Here is a 23,735-nt window from a genome sequence, read left to right on the forward strand (position 1 = left end):
CAGCTTAAGTTTCAGCAGACCTCTGAAATGCTACTGCCAGAACCTGGGTTGCTTTACAGTCAATGTGCAAACTTTTACTTTAAATAAAATGAACAGCGGCTGCCTTTTCTGGTACTGATCTATGAAGAGGACCATAGATATCATAGAATTCTGATCACTAATTTTGCAGTTTCAAGAAATGCTGGCTTTTAATTCTGTTATATAGAAGATGATTAACCTAATATTTGCTACAGTGTGTATTAGAAATGTGCTTTAAAATAATTTGTAGCAGCAACTTTTTGTGTTTTCTGAGGATAGGACAAAATATTTTCAAGCATTTTTAATCCCAAGAGATGCACACAGTAGCTAAACCAGTCTTCAGTTAATTTGATATGTTAATGGCAGATGACACAGCATTATAATCTTTCACTTGCAATATTCACATTTAATGACAAAAAATTGACTTAATTCTATCTTTTCAAACTTCCAAAATATCAGGCCTCTTTCATAATCCTTCTTTGGACAGTTTTCTACTGAAGTGCTGATACACTGCACGTGGTTCTCAAACCAATTTTTGCTATGTTAATGTAGTACGCTAAAAGATCCTGGCTTACTTCACGATTCCTTAGACAGAGACTATCCCATGTCTTTGATAAAGAAGTCTTTGCTGCGCTTCTCTGAAGCAGTTCTACTATATCCCTTTCTGAGCTGTCGATGTAGGGAGGAGGGCAACAATGCACTCCTGAGTTTGGCACATGCTGCACCTGGGGCAGGTGAACCACTTCATCATCTGATGATCGTGTTAAAATATTACATGTTTTGAAAGAATACTAGGTGTACAGAATAAAACACTGAATCATAGAAGGAAGAGGAGGACAACATATATTTAGTCATCTAGCCAATCCCTTTTATTGTGTTTTAGCCATTACAAACTAGTACTTTGTCCAGGCTAGTTTTACTACTTCACAATACACCTACATGTATCTTTAACTACTCTTTAACTACTTCCGCTGAGACAGGTCAACTAAAGGTACTTCTGCTTTGGAAATGTTCAAAACTGTTGAAAAGCTTGTAAGAGGAGAAACTCCAGCATAAACTTTTAATGAAAACTTCTGCTGTTAGGAGAATCAAATCATTTGGTCCTCCCTTCCTGTCCAGTCTTCCCTGATAAGCTGGGCTTCTACCACCACAACACATTGAAAGTCCAATTCCTCTTTGCCTCAGCTGTTCATGCCTTCCCTTACTGACACTTCGGTTACAACTGCCTTGTAACCAGCAGCTGATAATCTTATTATCTACTAATCTGATGTTATCCCCTCTTTCGATTTACAAAACTCACTGACTTCCGGCCTCCTCTTTGCGACTCCTACACAAATTCATCTCATCTAGTACGCTGCCTCCATACAGCACAGGCTACTGCAACATTTTTAACTCAGTTTTTGTTTCCGTCCTTTCTTTCTACTTGCTTCCTACACCCGGAAGTGTTTATCAATCCATCGTATTACACTTCTAGCCTCTCCTGCTTTAAAACATCATCCTATATTTCACAGCCAGGCAAAAGCACAGAACAATTATTTTTAAAAAACATTGTTACCAGCTACTTATTTTGGCTCTTCTAATAGGTAATCTTCTCCGGCTGTATTAATTTCATTCTTATAAAGCAGAAGAAATCTTGAATAGTAAGATGAGGACTTCTCAACTAAGATGCTCAGTTGTAACAACGGCTACTAAGTCTAAAATACATACACAGACTTCTTGAATAATAAAAACCACCACATCATTATTTCCACAATCAGCATAGCACTAAGAGGTTAGGAAAAGGAAAATGTCTTTGAAAGTATTTGTCCGTTTACAAAAACAGCACTTGCAGTACTGCTGATAACAGGTTGAGTGTTAGCGAAACATTCCAGAGCCAAGGGCAGACCAGATGACAGGATATGGGGAGAGGAATAACAATAGGTAATTCGTTGCATGTCAGCACGATTCACTGTAAACAACATGGTGAAAGTGGATTTTTGATATAAGCACAAGTGTAAATAAATTCTCCCACTGCCTGTTAAAAGCTGTACCAGAATGACTGTACCAGACACCGGCAGACAAAATGATCAGGTGGAGAGCTCAGGAAATGAACAGGCAAAGCAAAATCCAAAGGTGGAGAAGTAAACGGCAGTGAGAAATTTGCATGCCATGCCGTGCCAGATGACAAGGCAGGAAGCAGATTAAGAATCCTGACTCACAGGTGCAAGCCAAAAGGCCAGGAAGAAAACACTAGTAGCTGCATTTTTGTACAGCTTAAAAAGGGGAAAACAAACTTCTGGGAAGCCAGAAAGGGACATTGCAGTAATCATGCCTCATCAGTTAAATGCAGTTATGTTTATATTAATCAGTTTCATTTCTCAGAAAACAACTGTTTGCCTGAAGAGAAGTTCTCCTTACCTGAGCTTCATATTTGACAGCGGCGGAAAGAAGAGCAATGGCATTCTCTTCACAAATGCCTTGTTTGATCGTTTGCTGGCAAAGCTTTTTCAGTCTGTTTTCTCTATACAGTGTTGCCAAATCTAGCAGTCCTGTGAAAATTCATACAGCTTTAACTATCCTGGTGAAAAACATATATATTTCTTTTCAAATTAATCAATTGCCCTATTGTTTTAGGCTGAATTAATCCAAGACTTGTTTTACTTTTTTCCCCTAGATGATGTGTGCATTTTTAAAGGTCCTCAAAAGACATATCAAAAAGGGACCCTTTTATTACTATGCAAGTGTTCTGTCTTCTTGTTCACTGTATTCACATGTATATAATACATGTGGGCATGGTGGTGTTGGGTTGACGGTTGGACTCGATGATCTTAGAGGTCTTTTCCAACCTCAATGATTCTATGATTCTATGATTCTATGATTCTATCTTATTCAAGGCATCAATTAGTGACTTACATCCTCTTAAATTCATGCAGGGAACAGCTCCCTTTTCACTCATGATCAAATTGTCACAGCTACTCAAACAGAAACGTTTTAGTATGGCATTAGCGCCTTTTTAAGGAAAAAAAAGGTTTTAATATGAGAAACAATTTCTTTTTGAACACTTTGCATCTTTGATCTTATTGCATCCCCACCACTCATTCTCCTTGGGCATGTTTCCTGCTACTACATCCCTTCTTCCTGACACCTGCCAAACTCAAGATTTAAGTGCTAATAAAACTAAAATTAACAAGCCCTGCTTTCCTCACCCTGTTATGACACACAAATCCAACTTTTCAGAAACAGCAACCTAGAGTTATTTCCATTTACGGCAAATACCTATTGCATCTTCAGGAGGGAGCCTAATGTTGTCTGTATACAGGTATTCCAGGAAGGCTCGGTAAACAGGATAAGAAAATTCACTCATTTCTATAATTTCATCATCATTATTCAGTATGGAACGAAAATGTTCACACCTACAAAAGGTGAACAAAGATTGTATACTGTAAAGAGTTAAGTTTGAAAGATGAGCTGCAGCAAGCAATTGGTAAAAAAAATCAGTCATAACAGACTAAATACACAACCATAAACTCTAGCTACACGATTTCTTGGTTTGAACACGTTAATTTCTTTAAGCCTTCTGAGGCTTATAAGCCTTATAAATATAATTCAGAATTTTCCTTTATTTCTGTTATTAATATTTTATACTAGGCTCCATTTCTACTTACAATAGCTTTAAGGATGATCCATGTGTTTTTGATGTCATTTTCTTAAATACGTTATACATTAACTATGAATTTTATTACCTGGCTTGTAACAGATAAAGTTTACAATTAAGTTAGACAACTCTCACGCTTCAACCTGCTTTCTCCAACATGACCTAATGAGGAGGGAAATTATTAATATTTCAGATAACATTCATTCCAGTGTCAGAGTCCATACATAATTTAATGATTCAATCTAACGCTATACTCGGGGATTAAAATATTTAAAGTGAAGACACTCTCACCCAGATCTTTCATCACCTTTTTCTTATAAATCTGACTACTTTTGTGACGGACAAGACACAAACAAGGAAAAAGCACTGCCTTTGATAGCTGAACTCTGCAACTTACAGTTCACAGTAACTTAAAACTCACTGTAACTTACCGCTCCCTAAAAAACATCCTGTAACATTTGAATTGTTTTCAAAATTTTTGCTGATGGAAATGAACACCACCGCCTCAGGTAACTCTTCCTCTAAGAGCCACAATTTAATTGGACTCTTTTATACTATACTACTTTTACTTTCTAACTCTCCCACATCAGAATTTGCTTTTTTTTTACTAAAACTTTTATGTAAAAGGTAGGTTGGTTTCCTTTTAATGACACTGGGACAAGTCTACATTGTAAAGACAGCGTAACTTAGATACAAATGAAAAATAATTATTTATTTTATCACCTAATTTACCTTTTCCACATTTTATTTTGCTGGTTATTTAAAGATTTTTTTTTCTTAGTATTTTATTTTTTTAATAAAATAAATAAACATCAAGTCAAATTAATAAATAATTAAAAAGTCATTATGTAGCTTCCGCCACATCTTGTACCACATTCTGGCATTGGAAGAGGCAGACCAAACCCCTTGCTTTGTTCCGCTGTGCCTCATGTTAAGTGGTGGTGACCATGCTATCCATCCAGCTGTGGAACAGACCTTGGGAATGGTCTGTTGCCCCAATGGCACCACACGAAAGAGAAGGTGGTGCACATTGCTCCCTTAAAAATAAATAAGTAAATGAATAAAAATCAGTCAGTACTCATCCTTCAGCCTCCAAAGTACCTTGGAGTGACTCATCCTTTGGAGTGCCTCTCTCCCTCTCTCTCTCTCTCTCAGTAGAGACAGACCAGACACCTAATTTTGGCTGGCTAAATGCAGAGGCAAACGAATCCCACCCACATATCCGTATGTATCTGTTTCTGCAGGCAGCATGTTGCTTGGCCAGCCCCTCACTGAGCTGGGCATTGCCCTGCCATTTCACCACCATTGCAAGCTAATAACCACCACCAAAATGATCTAGTTCAACAGTAGGCATAGAACAAGATGGAAAAAAGTCTTCATAAGTGGTAAAGAAATGACTGGATGATGAAAAGGAACTTTTACCAGCACTGCATTCATGACAATGCTCTGGAACAGGCTGAATGCTGCAAAATACCATGTTAAATACATTATCCTCTGATCCAGTTGCATCATGAAACTATAAGGCTTAAAGAAAATATTAATTCTACAGACTGTGCCTGATGCTTTATTATTCCTGCATATTATTTTGATAATGCCACACATTTAAATCCATTTTAGAATTAGACACATTTCCTTCCCAGAATGCCATATAATCTGAGAAAAGTAGAGCAAGAAAAAAGAAATACGGAAAAGTTACGTATAGTCTGATTATCAGGAAAAAGAACCTCAGAAACATTTTGGGGATACCACTTCAAATCTTGTGTATCTGATGAAGGACATGTGGCATTCCACACAAAGAGGGGGGACTATAGGCACGAGTATAATGTACAAGTAATGAAACCAGTAAAGGGAAGAAAATAGTAATACAGGTAATTGGAATAGTAAGAGGAGAGCAGAAAAGACCCAAAAAAGGGCAGGCACGAATTAACAAGGAACTTTAATTTTATGCAGTAATATACAAGAAATCACTAACGGGACTCAGGAGCAAAAGTAGGAAGATGAAAGTGGTGATAAGCAGGATGAGATAGCCAAGCATTTTGAGAAAGAAAATAGCAAAGAGAAAAAACTATTGTAACAATGAGAAGGATGGAGCAGAAGCAGTTAGCAAGACAGAAGAGATCTAAAGCAGTGTCTCTAGAATATCCTAGTAGAAACTGTGTTAGCAATGACAAACTAATCTCTGCATGTTAATAACACTGTGATTACTCTGTAGATCTGCATATGTCAAATCTCACTGTAAAGTGGTGTTAATTTGCAAAAAGCTGTAAAAACGAAAAGAGAAGCCAGCTTAAAATTCAAATTCACTGATAAGAGGGTTTAAAACAAGCAGGATAAGAAATCTGATAAAAAAGTAAAAAAAAGATAATCTGAAGAGCATCTACAGAAGTTGCTGAAACAAGTGAAGGGTCCTGTGGAAGGAAAGAAAGAAAGGCAGGCAAGAATAAACACAAAACCCTCAAATCATCCCAGTGGAGGAAGCCAAGCATATAAAGGAGGAAAAACTGATTCAAACTACTGTGAACGCAGCAGAAAGAAGTGAGCCTTTTCCTGCTGAGGAATTTCTAATTTCCTATTAGAAATCAGGGTCAAGGCCATTTAGGTGGCATGAAGGAGGATACAGGTCAGATGGAGGAACGTGATGAAAAAGCTGGTAGTAAGCAGCATGTTTGGTAATTCCAAGCAGCGAGGAAATAAGGAAAAGAAAGTAACAATGAAGAATAGCAGGTGAATCACATGGCTGAGGGAAAAAGGAGTTTGTAAGAATAAGTCAAGAATTTTGAGCAGTAATTACTCAGCACAGTGGACTACACGATACAGTTTATATTAAACTATACAGTTTGTGCCTTACCTAATTTTGAGAAGAACTTTATGAACGTGAATGTATTTTCCATCCACTAGAAACTTCAGGTCTGCAGTTTCAGGGTTGTCAAATTCCTTCTTTAGTGACTGGGCTACTGTTAGATGGTCATCAGGCTCTAGAATAAAAAGGGGAATTAATAGTAAGTAGTAAGTAATACAAGTATGTCTCGTGATAACATCCTGGGTATCTGTCAGCAATTAACACTTAATAAATACGACATCTCTTTAAGGCTAGTAAAAAAACCCAGCAGACTATGTGTTCAGTATGAACTCCCAGAAAAGCAAATAAAGGCCAGATTTCTTCAGTCCTTACTAGTTTCCTGCTCCAAACAAATATCCCTATTAAAAAAAAAAGTCCCACTCCTCTAACTCATCTATATAAGGCCAAAAAAAGAAAATTAACATAGTCTCAGAAGTTTAATGCTGATTCTGATAGCAAATGCTATCAGTCATTACTGAGTAAATTATTCTAAATGAAAAGTGTTAGTTATTATAAGATACTCAAAAGGTCAATAAAAATCACAGTAAGATTGTCTAGAATACTCCTATGAGAAGACATTCTCTTACAGCAGAAATAAAGCTATTACATAACCAACATATTGGTTGCAGTGAAACTGCCCAGTACAATATCCCTAAAGGTGAATACCAACAGTTACAAGTCTATTCAAAAAGTGTTTTCCGTAGACTTATGGTGTTAGAAGCACTCTTGGTGTGAATGTCTGCATATTCCTGTTTGTGTCATATGTATGTATGTGCATGTGACACTTGCATTATAAAGTTACCAGACAGCCTTGAAAAGTCATCCATTGTCCGCATACAAATTTTTATCTCCTGAACTGTTTCCAAATCTCCATCATATTTGATAGCCTCAGAGAACTATCTTCTTTAATACTACTAAGTAATTAACCCCCTGAAACCTCATTCTTAACCCAGAAAAAATTTTGTCTTCTTACCATATAAGTACACATTATTGGTTTATACAAATTTTGTGGGTCAGTAACAAGCTGTTCTCTACAGAAAGTTACATAAATGCTAGGTCCTGTAACCTACCAAGCTAGAAATAAGAACAGTATTCCGCTGGAAATAGAAAGACCTTCACCACAAGCTCTAGAAAAAAACTTAACACACACAATTTGATCCTGTTACACCTTGTTTAGCACAATTATTTTCCATTTCATTCAGAGGATATCACTTACGTTCAGGTATACCCAATTAAGGCAATAATTATGGAAGTGCATTGGATTACAGGTAAAAGGATTGGGGGGAGGGGGAGAAGTCAATGTAATGATAATAAAAAATCCTTCTGAAATAATGATACTGTAAAATACTTTGTTAGTTCTTATTTTGTAGAATGTGGTTTATTTATTCAGACCTCTGCTATCCGAATAAGTATAGTGATTTTAACAACCAATGCAAAGCTGAAGCTCTACTGTAATAGTTCAAAGGATCCTGCACTATCCTGTTGTGAAGCCTATCATCTTCAAAGTTAACTGGCAATTCAGATGTCCATCAATATGCATCTCCAGATAACTTCTACAGCCAGCAGAGGTAAGCTGAATACAGCGGGGTTCAGTTATGAAATTCTTAGAGGGAAAATAGGTGCTTTTATTTGTTACAGCAGTGAAGGGGCAACCAGAGGAAGGAGATGAAGAGGCAGTTCACACTGAGGAGGCACAAAGCCAAGAAAACTTCAGCAGTCAGTGCTAAGAATTGTAATAGAAATGTTAGAACTGCCACGAATGGGGAATGCAGGGGAATGCCTGGGTGCGGAAGCACCAGAATACAAGATGGAAAAGGGCTGTAAGTGTGGCAGCTGTCCACGGCACCTAGTTCAGCAGATGTTAAGATCCTAGGATGCAGCTGCCTGATGATTCTCACCACACTTAGATCAGGAGACAAACAACATGAGTCAGTCCTGATGACTCGCCAAGGTGGGACGTGATGGAGAGACTAGTCACTCTCAGCTCCTAGAGCATGCAAAAAGGCACATCTGAAACAAGCACATGGTCACCTAACTAAAAGGAATCCAGGACACATGATGACGGCCTGATAGCTAGCATACTTTATCTTGTATCATCACAAGGAACCCTGCTCACACCACCTGAATACACATTTTAGTGCCAGGATGCTGGACAGACCACTTGGCACATATGAGAATGTGGGTTTGAAAGTGCATCTGAAATTAGTTTTGTTTAAAAATAAAATAACCTTTTCCTCCCGTAAGGTTTCACCTTGTGCTTTGGTACAATGTTGCAATGCTGTAGCAACATATTATTTCCAAAGGGACCAAGAAGTCAAGGTCAAAAAATAATAAAAGGAGCTGCTATAGTCCAAAATTACTCCCGAGGTGTGAAGCAGTGCAAGGAGCCTGGGTGTATTGTTCATGGTGACAATGAAGGTGGTGATAAAAGATGGGTTGGGAAATAGTTACGAATGTAGTCTTAACCACACTGTGTTAAAGAGAGTGAATATCTATGAGTATTAATGAGCAATATGCTTATTAATAAATGGGTTACTTGGAAGTCTTCAGTATAAAGGTGATAATTACATGAATGATCATACATAATCCCACTCAGGACTCCTTTAGCTGACCTAAAACAGCATTTCTGACCTAAAACAGCATTTGTAAAAGAAGGTAAGAAAAGGTGCATTTGCAGAAAGGAGCACTGAAAAACTGTAACGGACAGTTTCACTCTCGCTCAAGCAGTTGTCTTCTCCGTGAGGAATGAAATAAGGAAAGAGGCAGTTTTTGCTTCTTGCCTTCCTCCACCCTCTGAAAAATTCCTCAATACTCTGCACTAAACTGAGAAGAAAAGGCAAGAGAAAAAGTGGAGGGGTGTCCTGGTTTCGGCAGGGATAGAGTTAATTTCTTTTCTAGTAGCTGGTACAGTGTTTTGGATTTAGGATGAGAACAAAGTTGATAACGCACCGATGTTTTAGTTGTTGCTAGGTAATGCTTACACTAGCCAAGGACTTTTCAGCTTCCCATGTTCTACCGACTGAGAAGGCTGGAGGTGCACAAGAAGCTGGGAGGGGGCACAGCCAAACTGGCCAGAGGGACATTCCATACCATGTGACGTCATGCTCAGTACATAAACTGGGGAAAGCTGGCCGGGGGGGCCACTGCTCGGGGACTGGCTGGGCATCGGTCGGCGGGTGGTGAGCAATTGTACTGTGCATCACTTGCTTTGTGTATTATTATTATTATTATCATATTATTATTATTATCATTTTATTTCAATTATTAAACTGTTTTTATCTCAACCCACGAGTTTTTCTAACTTGTGCTCTTCCAATTCTCTCCCCCATCCCACCGGGTGGGGGGGAGTGAGCGAGCGGCTGCGTGGTGCTTAGTTGCCGACTGAAGTTAAACCACGACAGTCCTTTTTGGCGCCCAACGTGGGGCTCGAAGGGTTTGAGATAATAACAGGTTAACCGGAATGTATTAAAGAACTTATATCTGTTAGTAGTTGTGGGTCACAATGTTGTTTTCTCTGTTCTCGATATTGATTTGTATAATCTGCATCGCGCTCTTTTTCCTGCTGTACATGTTAAAGATTGGTGTTGGGTTTTGCAGTTTGCTGTGGTCTGCAGTGAATAGTAATGTCTCGCTTGTGAGGTTTGTTTTTAGAACATTGACCTTGACGTTAGTGTGGTATGTAAACTTCGCAATGAAGCCGTTACTGTACCATGGAGACCATTTCGTGGAGACAACTAGCAATTGCAGTAACTTTTCTGAGAGTTTTTTTACGGAGGAAATACAGAATGGCAGGGTCACTACCTTCTTCTATAATGTTTCCTCCTTCATTACAGTAATTTTTCAGTATTTTGAACATCCTTGGGCAGTTAAGATACTTCTATTAATACTTCTTGGGAATACTGTTTCGGTTTTGTCTAAAGTTGGTAAGCAATTTAAGAATATCATCCAGAGATCTGCCCCAAGGCTGAATAATTATGAGTGGCAGGGTGTGTGGGACAAGATGGGCAAGTACCTAGGCCAATGGGCACCCCCAGTGTTTTGGAACTTCACCCCTGAGCAAGTGCAGAATCCTGAAAAGTTAGTAGAATATTTGGAAAAAGTATGCTGTCACCCTGGCAACTCCAGAGAGATGCAGATCATTGCAACGTGCTGGGGCCTGGCCCATGCCTACCGAGCCCTGTTCAACACCATTCAGTGCCCTCAAAGGGAAGGGAAGGTCTCCGGCTCTGACAGTAAAACGACACGCACTACGGCCACTCAGACCCGGGCAACGCGCCCTGCGGCCACTCCGACCCCAGCAACAGGCCGTGCAGCCACTCAGACCCCGGCAACAGGCCCTGCAGCCACTCAGACACCGGCAACAGGCCCTGTGGCCACTCAAACCCGGGCAACACGCACTACGGCCACTCCAACCCCAGCGACATGCACTGCAGCCACTCAGACCCCGGCGACATGCACTGCGGCCACTCAGACCCCAGCGACATGCACTGCGGCCACTCCAATCCCGGCGACATGCACTGCAGCCACTCAGACCCCGGCGACATGCACTGCGGCCACTCCAATCCCGGCGACATGCACTGCAGCCACTCAGACCCCGGCGACATGCACTGCGGCCACTCAGACCCCAGCGACATGCACTGCGGCCACTCCAATCCCGGTGACATGCACTGCAGCCACTCAGACCCCAGCGACATGCACTGCGGCCACTCCAATCCCGGTGACATGCACTGCAGCCACTCAGACCCTGGCGACATGCACTGCGGCCACTCAGACCCCAGCGACATGCACTGCGGCCACTCCAATCCCGGCGACATGCACTGCAGCCACTCAGACCCCGGCGACATGCACTGCGGCCACTCAGACCCCAGCAACAGGCCCTGCGGCCACTCAGACTCCGGTGACATGCACTTGCACTGTGGCCACTCCAACCCCGGCAACAGGCCCTGCGGCCACTCAGACTCCGGTGACATGCACTTGCACTGCGGTCACTCCAACCCCAGCAACAGGCCCTGCGGCTACTCGGACTCCGGTGACATGCACTTGCACAGCGGCCACTCCAACCCCGGCGACATGCACTGCGACCACTCCAACCCCGGCAACAGGCCCTGTGGCTGAACCAAAGAACCAGCCTGTGCCGGTATCAGTCGCCCCTGTACACAAGAAGAAATTTTGGAAGCGGAAGTCGGCTCGTTTAGTAAGGGAGGAAGAAGCTTCTTCTAAAAGGGAACCGGAGGAAGAACTGTACGACTACCCTGGAGAAGGGCCATCACGAGAACGGGAGGAGGAGAGCCGGCCGCTGATCGGGGAGGAGGAAGAGGAAGAACTCATAAACGAGGCAGTGACCACCCGATCTCTATCCCTGAGTGAGCTGCGAGATATACGAAAAGATTTCAGCCGCCGTCCAGGTGAGCATATTGTCACCTGGCTGCTCCGATGCTGGGATAATGGGGCCAGTAGCCTGGAATTAGAGGGTAGGGAAGCCAAGCAGCTGGGATCCCTTTCTAGGGAAGGGGGCATTGATAAAGCAATTGGAAAAGGGACACGTATCCTCAGCCTTTGGAGGCGACTCTTGTCAAGCGTGAAGGAAAGGTATCCCTTTAAGGAAGATGTCATATGTCGCCCAAGCAAGTGGGCCACCATGGAGAAGGGTATCCAGTTTCTGAGAGAATTAGCTGTGCTGGAGGTGATTTATGATGACCTGAACAATGAACAACTATCCAAAGATCCAGACGAAGTCAAGTGCACACGACCCATGTGGCGGAAGTTTATAAGGAGCTCACCATCGTCATACGCCAATTCATTGGCAGTGATGACCTGGAAAGATGGAGAGGAACAAACAGTGGATGAATTGGCTAGTCAACTCCGGCAATACGAGGAAAGTCTTTCTTCCTCCATCGTCTCGGCTGTGGAGAAACTGTCCGAAAAACTGTCCCGGGAGATCCAGCAACTCAGAGAGGATAGGTCCTACTCCTCACCTGTACGGACCAGTATCTCGGCTATTAGAAGTAAGCGTTCTTTTGCTCAAGAGAGAGAATATAAAGGGTACACACCACGGGGCACCCTATGGTTTTATCTGCGTGACCACGGAGAGGACATGAGGAAGTGGGATGGGAAACCTACCGCAGCCCTAGGGGCACGGGTACGCGAATTGCAAGGGAAAACAATCACAGAAAGAGGTTCTTCCAGGAAAATTGCTGCTCCAGTTTCCAGCGGGCAGTTCCCCAGAGAGAGTAGAAGGGCTGATCTTACTCTTGATCTTAATGAAGAAACTTCTGACTCGTACGTACAAGAAATGAGAAATGAGTATTGTGATGAGGATTAGAGGGGCCCTGCCTCCAGCCAGGGGGAGGAAAGGGACAACCGGGTTTACTGGACTGTGTGGATTCGGTGGCCTGGCACGTCAGACCCACAGAAGTATAAGGCTCTGGTAGACACCGGTGCACAGTGTACCCTAATGCCATCAAGCTATATAGGGGCAGAACCCATCTGTATTTCTGGGGTGACGGGGGGATCCCAACAGCTAACTGTATTGGAAGCCGAAGTGAGTTTAACTGGGAACGGGTGGCAGAAGCACCCCATTGTGACTGGCCCAGAGGCTCCGTGCATCCTTGGCACAGACTACCTCAGGAGAGGGTATTTCAAGGACCCAAAAGGGTACCGGTGGGCTTTTGGTATAGCTGCCTTGGAGATGGAGGAAATTAAACAGCTGTCCACCTTGCCTGGTCTTTCGGAGGACCCCTCTGTTGTGGGGTTGCTGAAGGTTGAAGACCAACAAGTGCCAATTGCTACCACCACAGTGCACTGGCGGCAATATCGCACCAACCGAGACTCCCTGATTCCCATCCATAAGCTGATTTGTCGACTGGAGAGCCAAGGAGTGATCAGCAAGACCCGCTCACCCTTTAACAGTCCCATATGGCCAGTGCGGAAGTCTAATGGAGAGTGGAGACTAACAGTAGACTATCGTGGCCTGAATGAAGTCACGCCACCGCTGAGTGCTGCTGTGCCAGACATGCTAGAACTTCAATACGAACTGGAGTCAAAGGCAGCCAAGTGGTATGCCACAGTTGATATTGCTAATGCGTTTTTCTCAATCCCTTTGGCAGCGGAGTGCAGGCCACAGTTTGCTTTCACTTGGAGGGGTGTCCAGTACACCTGGAACCGACTGCCCCAGGGGTGGAAACACAGCCCTACCATTTGCCATGGACTAATCCAGACTGCATTAGAACAGGGTGGAGCTCCAGAACACCTGCAATACATTGATGATATCATCGTGTGGGGCAACACAGCAGGAGAAGTTTTTGAAAAAGGGAAGGAAATAGTCCAAATCCTGCTGAAGGCCGGTTTTGCCATAAAACAAAGTAAGGTCAAGGGACCTGCACAGGAGATCCAATTTTTAGGAATAAAATGGCAAGATGGACGTCGTCAGATCCCAATGGATGTGATCAACAAAACAACAGCCATGTCTCCACCAACTAGCAAAAAGGAAACACAAGCTTTCTTAGGCGTCGTGGGTTTTTGGAGAATGCACATTCCAAATTACAGTCTGATTGTAAACCCTCTCTATCAAGTGACCCGGAAGAAGAACGATTTCAAATGGGGCCCTGAGCAACGACAAGCTTTTGAACAAATTAAACGGGAGATAGTTCATGCAGTAGCCCTGGGGCCAGTCCGGGCAGGGCAAGAGGTAAAAAATGTGCTCTATACCGCAGCCGGGGAGAATGGCCCTACCTGGAGCCTCTGGCAGAAAGCACCAGGGGAGACTCGAGGTCGACCCCTAGGGTTTTGGAGTCGGGGATACAGAGGATCCGAGGCCTGCTATACTCCAACTGAAAAAGAGATATTAGCAGCATATGAAGGGGTTCGAGCTGCTTCAGAAGTGATCGGCACTGAAGCACAGCTCCTCCTGGCACCCCGACTGCCGGTGCTAGGCTGGATGTTCAGAGGGAGGGTCCCCTGTACACATCATGCAACTGATGCTACATGGAGTAAGTGGGTCACACTGATCACACAACGGGCTCAAATAGGAAACCCCAGTCACCCAGGAATCCTGGAAGTGATCATGGATTGGCCAGAGGGCAAAGATTTTGGAATATTGCCAGAGGAGGAGGTAACGCGTGCTGAAGAGGCCCCAATGTATAATGAACTACCAGAAAATGAGAAGCAATATGCTCTGTTCACTGATGGGTCCTGTCGTCTTGTGGGAAAACATCGGAGGTGGAAAGCTGCTGTATGGAGTCCTATGCGACAAGTTGTAGAAACGGCTGAAGGAGAAGGTGAATCGAGCCAATTTGCAGAAGTAAAGGCCATCCAGCTGGCTTTAGACATTGCTGACCGAGAAAAGCGGCCAGTGCTCTATCTCTATACTGACTCATGGATGGTGGCAAATGCCCTGTGGGGGTGGTTGCAGCAATGGAAGCAGAGCAACTGGCAGCGCAGAGGCAAACCCATCTGGGCTGCCGCATTGTGGCAAGATATTGCTGCCCGGGTGGAGAACCTGGTTGTAAAAGTCCATCACGTAGATGCTCACGTACCCAAGAGTCGGGCCACTGAAGAACATCAAAACAACCAGCAGGTGGATCAGGCTGCTAAGATTGAAGTGGCTCAGGTGGATCTGGACTGGCAACATAAGGGTGAATTATTTCTAGCTCGGTGGGCCCATGACACCTCAGGCCATCAAGGAAGAGATGCAACATATAGATGGGCTCGTGATCGAGGGGTGGACTTGACCATGGACACTATAGCCCAGGTTATCCATGAATGCGAAACATGTGCTGCAATCAAACAAGCCAAGCGGTTAAAGCCTTTTTGGTATGGAGGACGATGGTTGAAATATAAATATGGGGAGGCCTGGCAGATCGATTATATCACACTCCCACAAACCCACCAAGGCAAGCGCCACGTGCTTACAATGGTGGAGGCAACCACCGGATGGCTGGAAACATATCCCGTGCCCCATGCCACTGCCCGGAACACTGTCCTGGGCCTTGAAAAGCAAGTCCTATGGCGACATGGCACCCCAGAAAGAATCGAGTCAGACAATGGGACTCATTTCCGAAACAACCTCATAGACACCTGGGCCAAAGAGCACGGCATTGAGTGGGTGTATCACATCCCCTATCATGCACCAGCCTCCCGGAAAATCGAACGATACAATGGACTGTTAAAGACTACACTGAGAGCAATGGGTGGCGGGACGTTCAAACATTGGGATACGCATTTAGCAAAGGCCACCTGGTTAGTCAACACTCGGGGATCTGCCAATCGAGCTGGCCCTGCCCAGTCAGAACTTTTACGTACTGTAGATGGGAATAAAGTTCCTGTAGTGCACATAAAAATATGCTGGGGAAGACAGTCTGGGTTATTCCTGCCTCAGGCAGAGGCAGACCCATCCATGGGATTGCTTTTGCTCAAGGACCTGGGTGCACTTGATGGATAACGCGGGAGGATGGGGAAGTCCGATGTGTACCTCAAGGGGATTTGATTTTGGGTGAGAATAGCCAATGATCTGAATTATGTGATGTTAAGTACTAATTATAGTTATAATAGTTATACTAATAATACACAGATATACTAATAATACTAATAATATTATATGCCATACTAATGTTATTACAATAAGAATCACCCAGACTAATGAAGAATAACTTCAGTGAAACCAAGCAAAGCACAGTGATGATGGTACCAGAACTGACTTCAACATGAAACAATCCAACACCACATACCATCTCCATTTTTCCTGCCCTGAAAGATTATTATGACAGATGGAGCCCGAAGTCATGGACTAAATGAACTCACCGAACATTTTAGAGGGATGGCCCACAGACGAAGGGAATGATATCTCTCTCTGTGTGTGTGTGTGTGTGTGTATATATATATATATAAAGGGGTGGTGATTAATGAAAATGTACTGGAAAATATGAGACTTGAGCATGACGCAGATGGTATAGAATAAGGGGTGGATATTGTCCTGGTTTCAGCAGGGATAGAGTTAATTTCTTTTCTAGTAGCTGGTACAGTGTTTTGGATTTAGGATGAGAACAAAGTTGATAACGCACCGATGTTTTAGTTGTTGCTAGGTAATGCTTACACTAGCCAAGGACTTTTCAGCTTCCCATGTTCTACCGACTGAGAAGGCTGAAGGTGCACAAGAAGCTGGGAGGGGGCACAGCCAAACTGGCCAGAGGGACATTCCATACCATGTGACGTCATGCTCAGTACATAAACTGGGGAAAGCTGGCCGGGAGGGCCGCTGCTCGGGGACTGGCTGGGCATCGGTCGGCGGGTGGTGAGCAATTGTACTGTGCATCACTTGCTTTGTGTATTATTATTATTATTATCATATTATTATTATTATCATTTTATTTCAATTATTAAACTGTTTTTATCTCAACCCACGAGTTTTTCTAACTTGTGCTCTTCCAATTCTCTCCCCCATCCCACCGGGTGGGGGGGAGTGAGCGAGCGGCTGCGTGGTGCTTAGTTGCCGACTGAAGTTAAACCACGACAAGGGGAAATTCTGATAGCATGAAATAATATTTTAACTGAGCAAGAAGAAATGGAAGCTGAAGAGCCCCAGAACCCTGCTAATGTACATAAGGAGATACATATAACTGAATTTATGATTAAGCTACATATACTAATAATGTCCCCTTTCCTTCATAAAATAACTGATTCTTATGAAAGAAAAATCTGAACAAACTACAGATACTTTTATGTAGAACTTACAACTGACAAACACATATTTACATGCAATGAACCACCCCATTGCCTGGGATTTTAGTGCAGCAACACAATTTACATCTAATTGGTAGTAGGCAAATATTAAGAATATTAAGAATTTCCACAGTAATTAAGCATATATCTTACGGTTCTGAACAAGCCACCTTAGAAAGCACAATTGCCTCAACGTAGAGCAAATGGGGTCTTTGGACTGTGCCCTAAAACATGAATTTTGGCAAAGCAGTTTCCTGAGAACAGGATTCTCCATTTAATCCCCTAGTCTCTCAAAGCTGAAATTTGAGTACTGTTAATGTAATTTCCTTACCTTGGCATCCAGAAGGTACCAAGGGAGCAAAGAGTGTTCTACAATTGCCAGACAAAAGCATACAGCAACACAAAAGCAATTACAAAGGCAGTGCGGAAGTGGAATGGAAGCATGATGGACTCAATACAGTTCAAATTACAAATTAACAAGTTGCTGCATTCTAGCTTTTAGCTTAAGCTCCCAGATGACACCTACAGACAACCCCAAGTGTCTCATCTTTGATTAGGTCAGCAAAGCCAGTAACTTCATTAGCAACCTATACGGGATTGAATTTGTAGCTGAAGAATGAACTCTCTGTTAAACAATGCTATACGCTTAACTCTTTCTAGTCAAGGTCAGCAAGACAGACCTTAATGTTAATCAAATATCCGAGATCCAGCAACTTGTCTCTTCAGAAGCCCAGGTCATGATCACTTGTGATGAGACTCTAAGTGCCTGTGGCCAATTCTGAACATGGGAATTTGGCATTTCCCCACAGAAATAAACCACGTCAATAAAACAGACAATCATTTAGCACTGCCATCAGGCCTTAGCAATTTTTTACGATTCATATTACCATTTACACATATGTAATATATGATTATGCTTGCCAGTATAAATTTTTGCCAGAAACTAAGTTTAGGCTTCAAATACATGCAACTGTTTTATGCACTAATGATTCTATTCAGAAGATGTCAAAACAAAAAATATTTAAGCTCACCTACTGATAGAAGACGCCACATAACGGCAGGGGTAGCAAAGCAAGCAAACACATCGTCAGTGCAGGCAAAGTGCGTGAGGTGGGGAAGGATCACTGACTGCCCACGGCACTGGCCCCACATGTACACCTGGCCGCTCTGGGTCTTGGCAGCCGACGTGTGAGCAGAGTGGCAGGCTGCAATCTCTATAACTCTGAATTTACAAGCAAACAAAGAAAACAAGCAAGTCACTCTCATAAGAACAAAATGCAGTGAAGAAGCTCACTACCTCCTGTCTTTCTCTGGTGCAAAACATATTTGTAAGCATGCATGCACTTCCAATTGCAAGAATGTTTCCCTATCATACATAGCAAAATTAAAAGAGCTATCAATGTTTCTTCAAATAGTGTGCACTCAGAAAGTTTCTCAGTGAAAAAGCATCTTGGGAGTGAGGAGACACTGTTGCAGCAGAGCAGCTGCAAGCACATGCTCTACTGACCCCCTCGGCTCCCTCAAACAAAGCCATGATGAGTTTCAAGCCTCTGAATGTCCTCGCTGGTGCTAGGCAGTGAGGTGAGTGGCTGCATTAAGCTGTAGAGAAGGGGTATTTGGAGAAGATGAAGAAACAAATGAGGAGGCGTTTAAAAAAAAAATTTAAAAAAAAAAAAAAAAAAATTTTTCCTGCTTACTTATTGGTAACAGTTATAAACCAACAATTTAAACATACTTCTTTTAATTAAAATAATGAAGTGTCATTACTCATACAATTATTATTACTTACATTTAATGGACTTTCATTTTGAAAATTAAAAATTAGAACCAAACAGCACTAAAAGCTGTTTCTAAGCTTTGATTTTAGCTATGTTAGGCTATCTCACTAATCCTAAAGTTGATTTAGGATTTCAAAACTCTCACTGTGTACAACATTACACAATCCACTGTTTTGCAGTCTGAACTACTGCTTGTTTACTTGTTTTCCCAGCTGCCTGGGGAAAATAGCTGGGAAACAACTTGTTTAAAGTTCTACATACAAATCTTGCAGGCTCTAGTGAGGTAATATTCTCACTGACACCAGGAATGCATATTCTGGCCAACAAAAGGGAAAGGCAGCATACAACATTAAAATGTTTGTTAAAATGTGGTAATATTTTAACTGCAGCCAAAGTGTCTGGAAAAAATTCAGTTACATTTTAAGCAAAAGCACAAACACACATAAAGAAATAGCAATGTTCAAAAACAGGACAGATCTCATCACCAGGGAGGAGTTGCCTCTTCCTTACAATAATGTAAACAGACACAAGTTTAAGAGGGACGTCTCACTTTTCTTATTTTTCACAATAGGAGGCCAAAATCAAGACCTCAGTAGTAAGGAATAGATTCAAATTTCTGGCTGCATATATACATGGCTTTACATTAGCAATAGAAATAACTGCCCCACTACCCACCAAGGACTTACAGGAAAATATTTAACTTATAAAAATCTAAGCTTAATTTTCAGGCAACAATACCAAGAAAGAATTCCTCCCTTTCTCTCTCCTGGGTTATAAGCTGGATTTAATAGCAGGAATAACACAAATTGCAGATGTCCACTCTTCACTTTTTCTGTGTGTACTTCTTGTCAAAAGTAGCATATTAAAATACAATTTATATTCAGAGACAATAAAGCTTTTATCATTGACTTCAAACAATGCAACTACACCACTGAAGAGAAACCGCAATTAAGGCCTATGAAGTGTGAGCCAAAGCAGAAAATAGCACATTCGGGCTACTCAGAACATTCAGTTTCTCTTTCACAAGGATGGTTATGGGGCAGATTCAAGCACTTTCAGTGAAAATTCTGTTCACATTTAGCAGAAGAACCATTGCAAAAAATTATAGACTATTTCTTCCAAAAAACAGATTAAAAATGCCATAATTTTCTGTAGCTCTTCTGAGAGTACGCCAACTAATGTCTGACTGCTAGATTACAAGTATTACCTGTCCTTATCCACAATAACTGTTGTAGGGTAAGACTGGTTACTTTTATTCCCAGTACCTAACTGGCCATATGAATTGGCTCCCCAGGCATAAATCTGACCTTCATCTGTTAGCACTAACGTATGTGCATAGCCACAGGCAACCTATAAGGAATAATAAAAAGAAAAATCTCATTTTTATGTAACAGTAAGTTAATACAGACAGATACATATTATGCTATATGTTAATGTTATTGATTCCATACCAGTGTAAAAATTACAGAAATTACAAATACACATAAGTTTATTAAAAAGGGAAGCAAAGTAGATGAGGTGACTTTGAGGAAAAAATGTGTCAGTGAGGAACCCTGCCAGATAATCTCAAGAGTACAACAAAAGAATAGCTAGAAATTGAGAAAGAAGGAAAGCTATATGACAAATATAAACAGTATGCAGAAAAAATGCAGAAAAAGGCAGATTGTCTTGCACTGACCTTGCTCTATGGGCAACTGCTCTAACATGAACAGCTTACCACTGTAAAAACAGGCGAGGTCTCCCTGTCTGCTCCTCTCCTCCCCAGCTGCCAGCCACAAAAAACTGCCCCCTCCCTATGCCAGTTCTAGAGCTCACCGGACCCTCTGCCAAGGTAACTTACACCTCTGGAAAGAAACTCTCCACAGCTGTGCCTGAGGACCACCAGTGCCCACACAAGGTAAGCAACAGGAGCAGCCAGCCAGGAAAGAGAGTGAAGAGATGAAACCCTCCAACTTGGTGGCAGCACACAACTGTGTCAGCTCATACCCTCTTGTGGAAAACCCACTTGGTCCTGCTGAGCTGCCTCCTCAGGTACCCTGCATACGGTTGCTTGAATATCCACTTTACAATCTATATATGCAGCACACGCCCCACATACAGATACACAGTGGCAAAATTACCAGCAACAGTCTTGCTCTGCATGAGTTAATGTAACCTATTATAGCTAGATGGCTATCAATTACCAACTTAACCTTGTTCAAAACTAGCTCAGGTATCTTTATATAATCTGCAAAACAGATATACCATAGTACATGTAGATCACTGACATCCGTGAAGCATGTGATGTGCTTTAAATGAAATAAATCCTTAAGTTATTTACTGATTGGAGGTCTACAACTTGGTATTAATCGATATCAAGCAAATGAAGTGGATGGAAATAGGATCTAAGTCAAACTTACTGGAGCACTCATACCCTCTAAACAGGAGAACAAATACAGGGGAAAAAAATATTTACTTATTACATTATTCTCCAACAGCAATTGTTACCAGCAAAGCTACTGTCTACATCCTAGGAACTGAATGTAAAACTATGTAATTAAATGAGTTTATTTTAAAAGCTTTAAAAAATCTGTAACTTCCCAGAGTAAATGTAATAAATAGGATCCAAAGTGCAAAACACTCTTGTAAATTTTCACTGGGTTACAAAAACAATTCTGTTTTCTAACAGAATGTGCCATTTTCCTGACAGTATCCTCTATTTTGGATAAATCAATTAAAAGCTTTCAGTATCAGTTCTGCAGTTACTTAAAATATTTCTTATCAGTCAAAGGAAGTTATCAGTTTGCTAGTTACACTGATGGCAGCCCAGTTATTTGGTAAAGTGTAATAACCACCCAAGATCAAGGCCAACCATGGAATCATACCAACTGTTGACCAAAAGCAGTTGGAGACTATTTGTTCAGACTCCAAACACCCCTGTGACTGGACTGCAATTCTAAAAGTGATATTCAGTCTGCAGAAAGACAAAATGCTAAACTGCAGCATTGCCCCAGAAAAGAAGACAGGGGTTAATGAAGAATGGGGTAGCCTAAGAAGACTTTCTTATTTACTAAAATAACAGGAATTTTTTTTTATTAAGTTTCACAGGAAAAAAAGACCAAACATTTCTAATGCCCTAGTCCTCTTTAAGTACAAACCTGACCTCACTGAAATCAATGGCAAAATTCCCACTGAACTCCACAGGGTCAGTTTCTCCCTGATTGACAGAGGTCCATTTTAAGATACATGTTTTTATTCTGATAAATGGCACTTTAAACAAAGAGATAAATGTAGAATATGCCTTAGCATATTTTCAGTTGTTCATAAAGGGTTTGACATGGAGCATCACACACATACCCGCTGTACACGAATGCCTTGCAAAGCTGCTATTCGGCATGGTGTTGGCTGATTGCCGCTGCTGCCCAGTCCAAGCTGGCCGTTACCATTGTAACCCCAGACATAGACCTTAAAAACAAAGACAGGGATTTTAACTGTTTGCTACTATCTACTTCTTTTGAAAGCAACATAGCTTCTTCAGAGTTACAATAATAATTTTCTTCAATATTTCCTGTCCCCACACCACAGGATCTGTACTTTCTATGTAGATACACACAAACACACACACATATATACATAAATATACATACACACACAAGTATATGTTTTTCTGTACCAGAAATTTTGGATGCTGCTTCTGTTTAAAATACCAACAGCATGCTCAACTAAAATTCTAAACCTCCATATTCATGTTGCTCTTTAAGAGTTAGATTTTGTAAGACTACAATATTTTAATACGAATAATAGAAAATAAGCGATTCATATGGCTGTTTCCCAGCACAGAGCAAATTCAGCATGAATACTTCCCTTTTTCAATGAGCTAATTTCTCATTCAAAAATCCTCTAACAGAAAAGAAAACACACTAAAACAAGTATAAACTGGAAGCTATGCACAATAATTTGAGTAGGCTGTTAACAGCTTTATGCAGAACATAAGAAAAAGGGAAAACACTGAGCTCTGATAATTTCAGTGATGTGCATTCTACTGCGAAGAGTCAATACCTACTTAGGTCTAAACTGAAACGCTTGGAGCGATGGAGCTAGAGAGGATGTAGGCTGCCCAAAATCTTCAGTTCATATGAACTAAAACAACAAGAACACTACAACTTCTTTGTGTCTTTGCAATGAGGATAAAAAATATGAGAGGGATTCAAGGGGTACTTCAGTAGAACAAATATGTGCAATGTACTTTTATTTTCTGTTTTCTCTTGAGATGAAGTGTGCATATATGAGCACTGAAAAATAAAATAGCGTTCAGTGATTATTCTCACATTCTTGATACTTAAGACTCTAGTATAGACAATAATTTATTTTTCTATGAATGCTAAAGACAGCAGTGGGATAATGTATTAATCAGCACTTTCATTTTTGCTAGAATGTAATACCGGCTTTAAAAATCAGTAAAACAGTGATACAAACTTAATTTTTTTTACATAGAGAAAATGAAGCTAGTATGAAATGCTAAGTATACATATATAGATTCAATATAGAATCATTAAGGTTGGAAAAGACCTCTAAGATCATCGAGTCCGACCGTTGACCCAACACCACCATGCCCACTAAACCATGTCCCTAAGTGCCTCATCTACTCGTCTTTTAAATACTGCCAGGGATGGTGACTCAACCACTTCCCTGGGCAGCCTGTTCCAATGTTTAACCACTCTTCCAGTAAAGAAATTTTTCCTCACGTCCAATCTAAACCTCCCCTGCCACA

At 41.7% G+C, this 23,735-nt stretch overlaps 1 protein-coding gene across 3 annotated transcripts in view; it reads right to left on the reverse strand.

Moving 5' to 3' along the window:
- LOC143173659 (RCC1 and BTB domain-containing protein 2) overlaps window positions 1–23,735 on the reverse strand; it is a 55,087-nt gene that overhangs the window by 5,431 nt on the left and 25,921 nt on the right. For 2 of the 3 annotated variants that reach the window (XM_076363868.1, XM_076363869.1), the window contains exons 7-12: window positions 22,322–22,429; window positions 20,193–20,335; window positions 18,239–18,429; window positions 6,501–6,627; window positions 3,274–3,410; window positions 2,416–2,546 (exon numbers count right to left, since the gene is read on the reverse strand). In XM_076363868.1, the coding sequence (XP_076219983.1) occupies window positions 2,416–2,546; window positions 3,274–3,410; window positions 6,501–6,627; window positions 18,239–18,429; window positions 20,193–20,335; window positions 22,322–22,429 (837 nt within the window). The remainder of the gene's footprint in view (window positions 1–2,415; window positions 2,547–3,273; window positions 3,411–6,500; window positions 6,628–18,238; window positions 18,430–20,192; window positions 20,336–22,321; window positions 22,430–23,735) is intronic. The other variant, XM_076363872.1, reaches the window with a different exon arrangement.

This window comes from Aptenodytes patagonicus, chromosome 1, assembly GCF_965638725.1.
Source record: "Aptenodytes patagonicus chromosome 1, bAptPat1.pri.cur, whole genome shotgun sequence".
In the NCBI taxonomy this organism is placed as follows: Eukaryota; Metazoa; Chordata; class Aves; order Sphenisciformes; family Spheniscidae; genus Aptenodytes; species Aptenodytes patagonicus.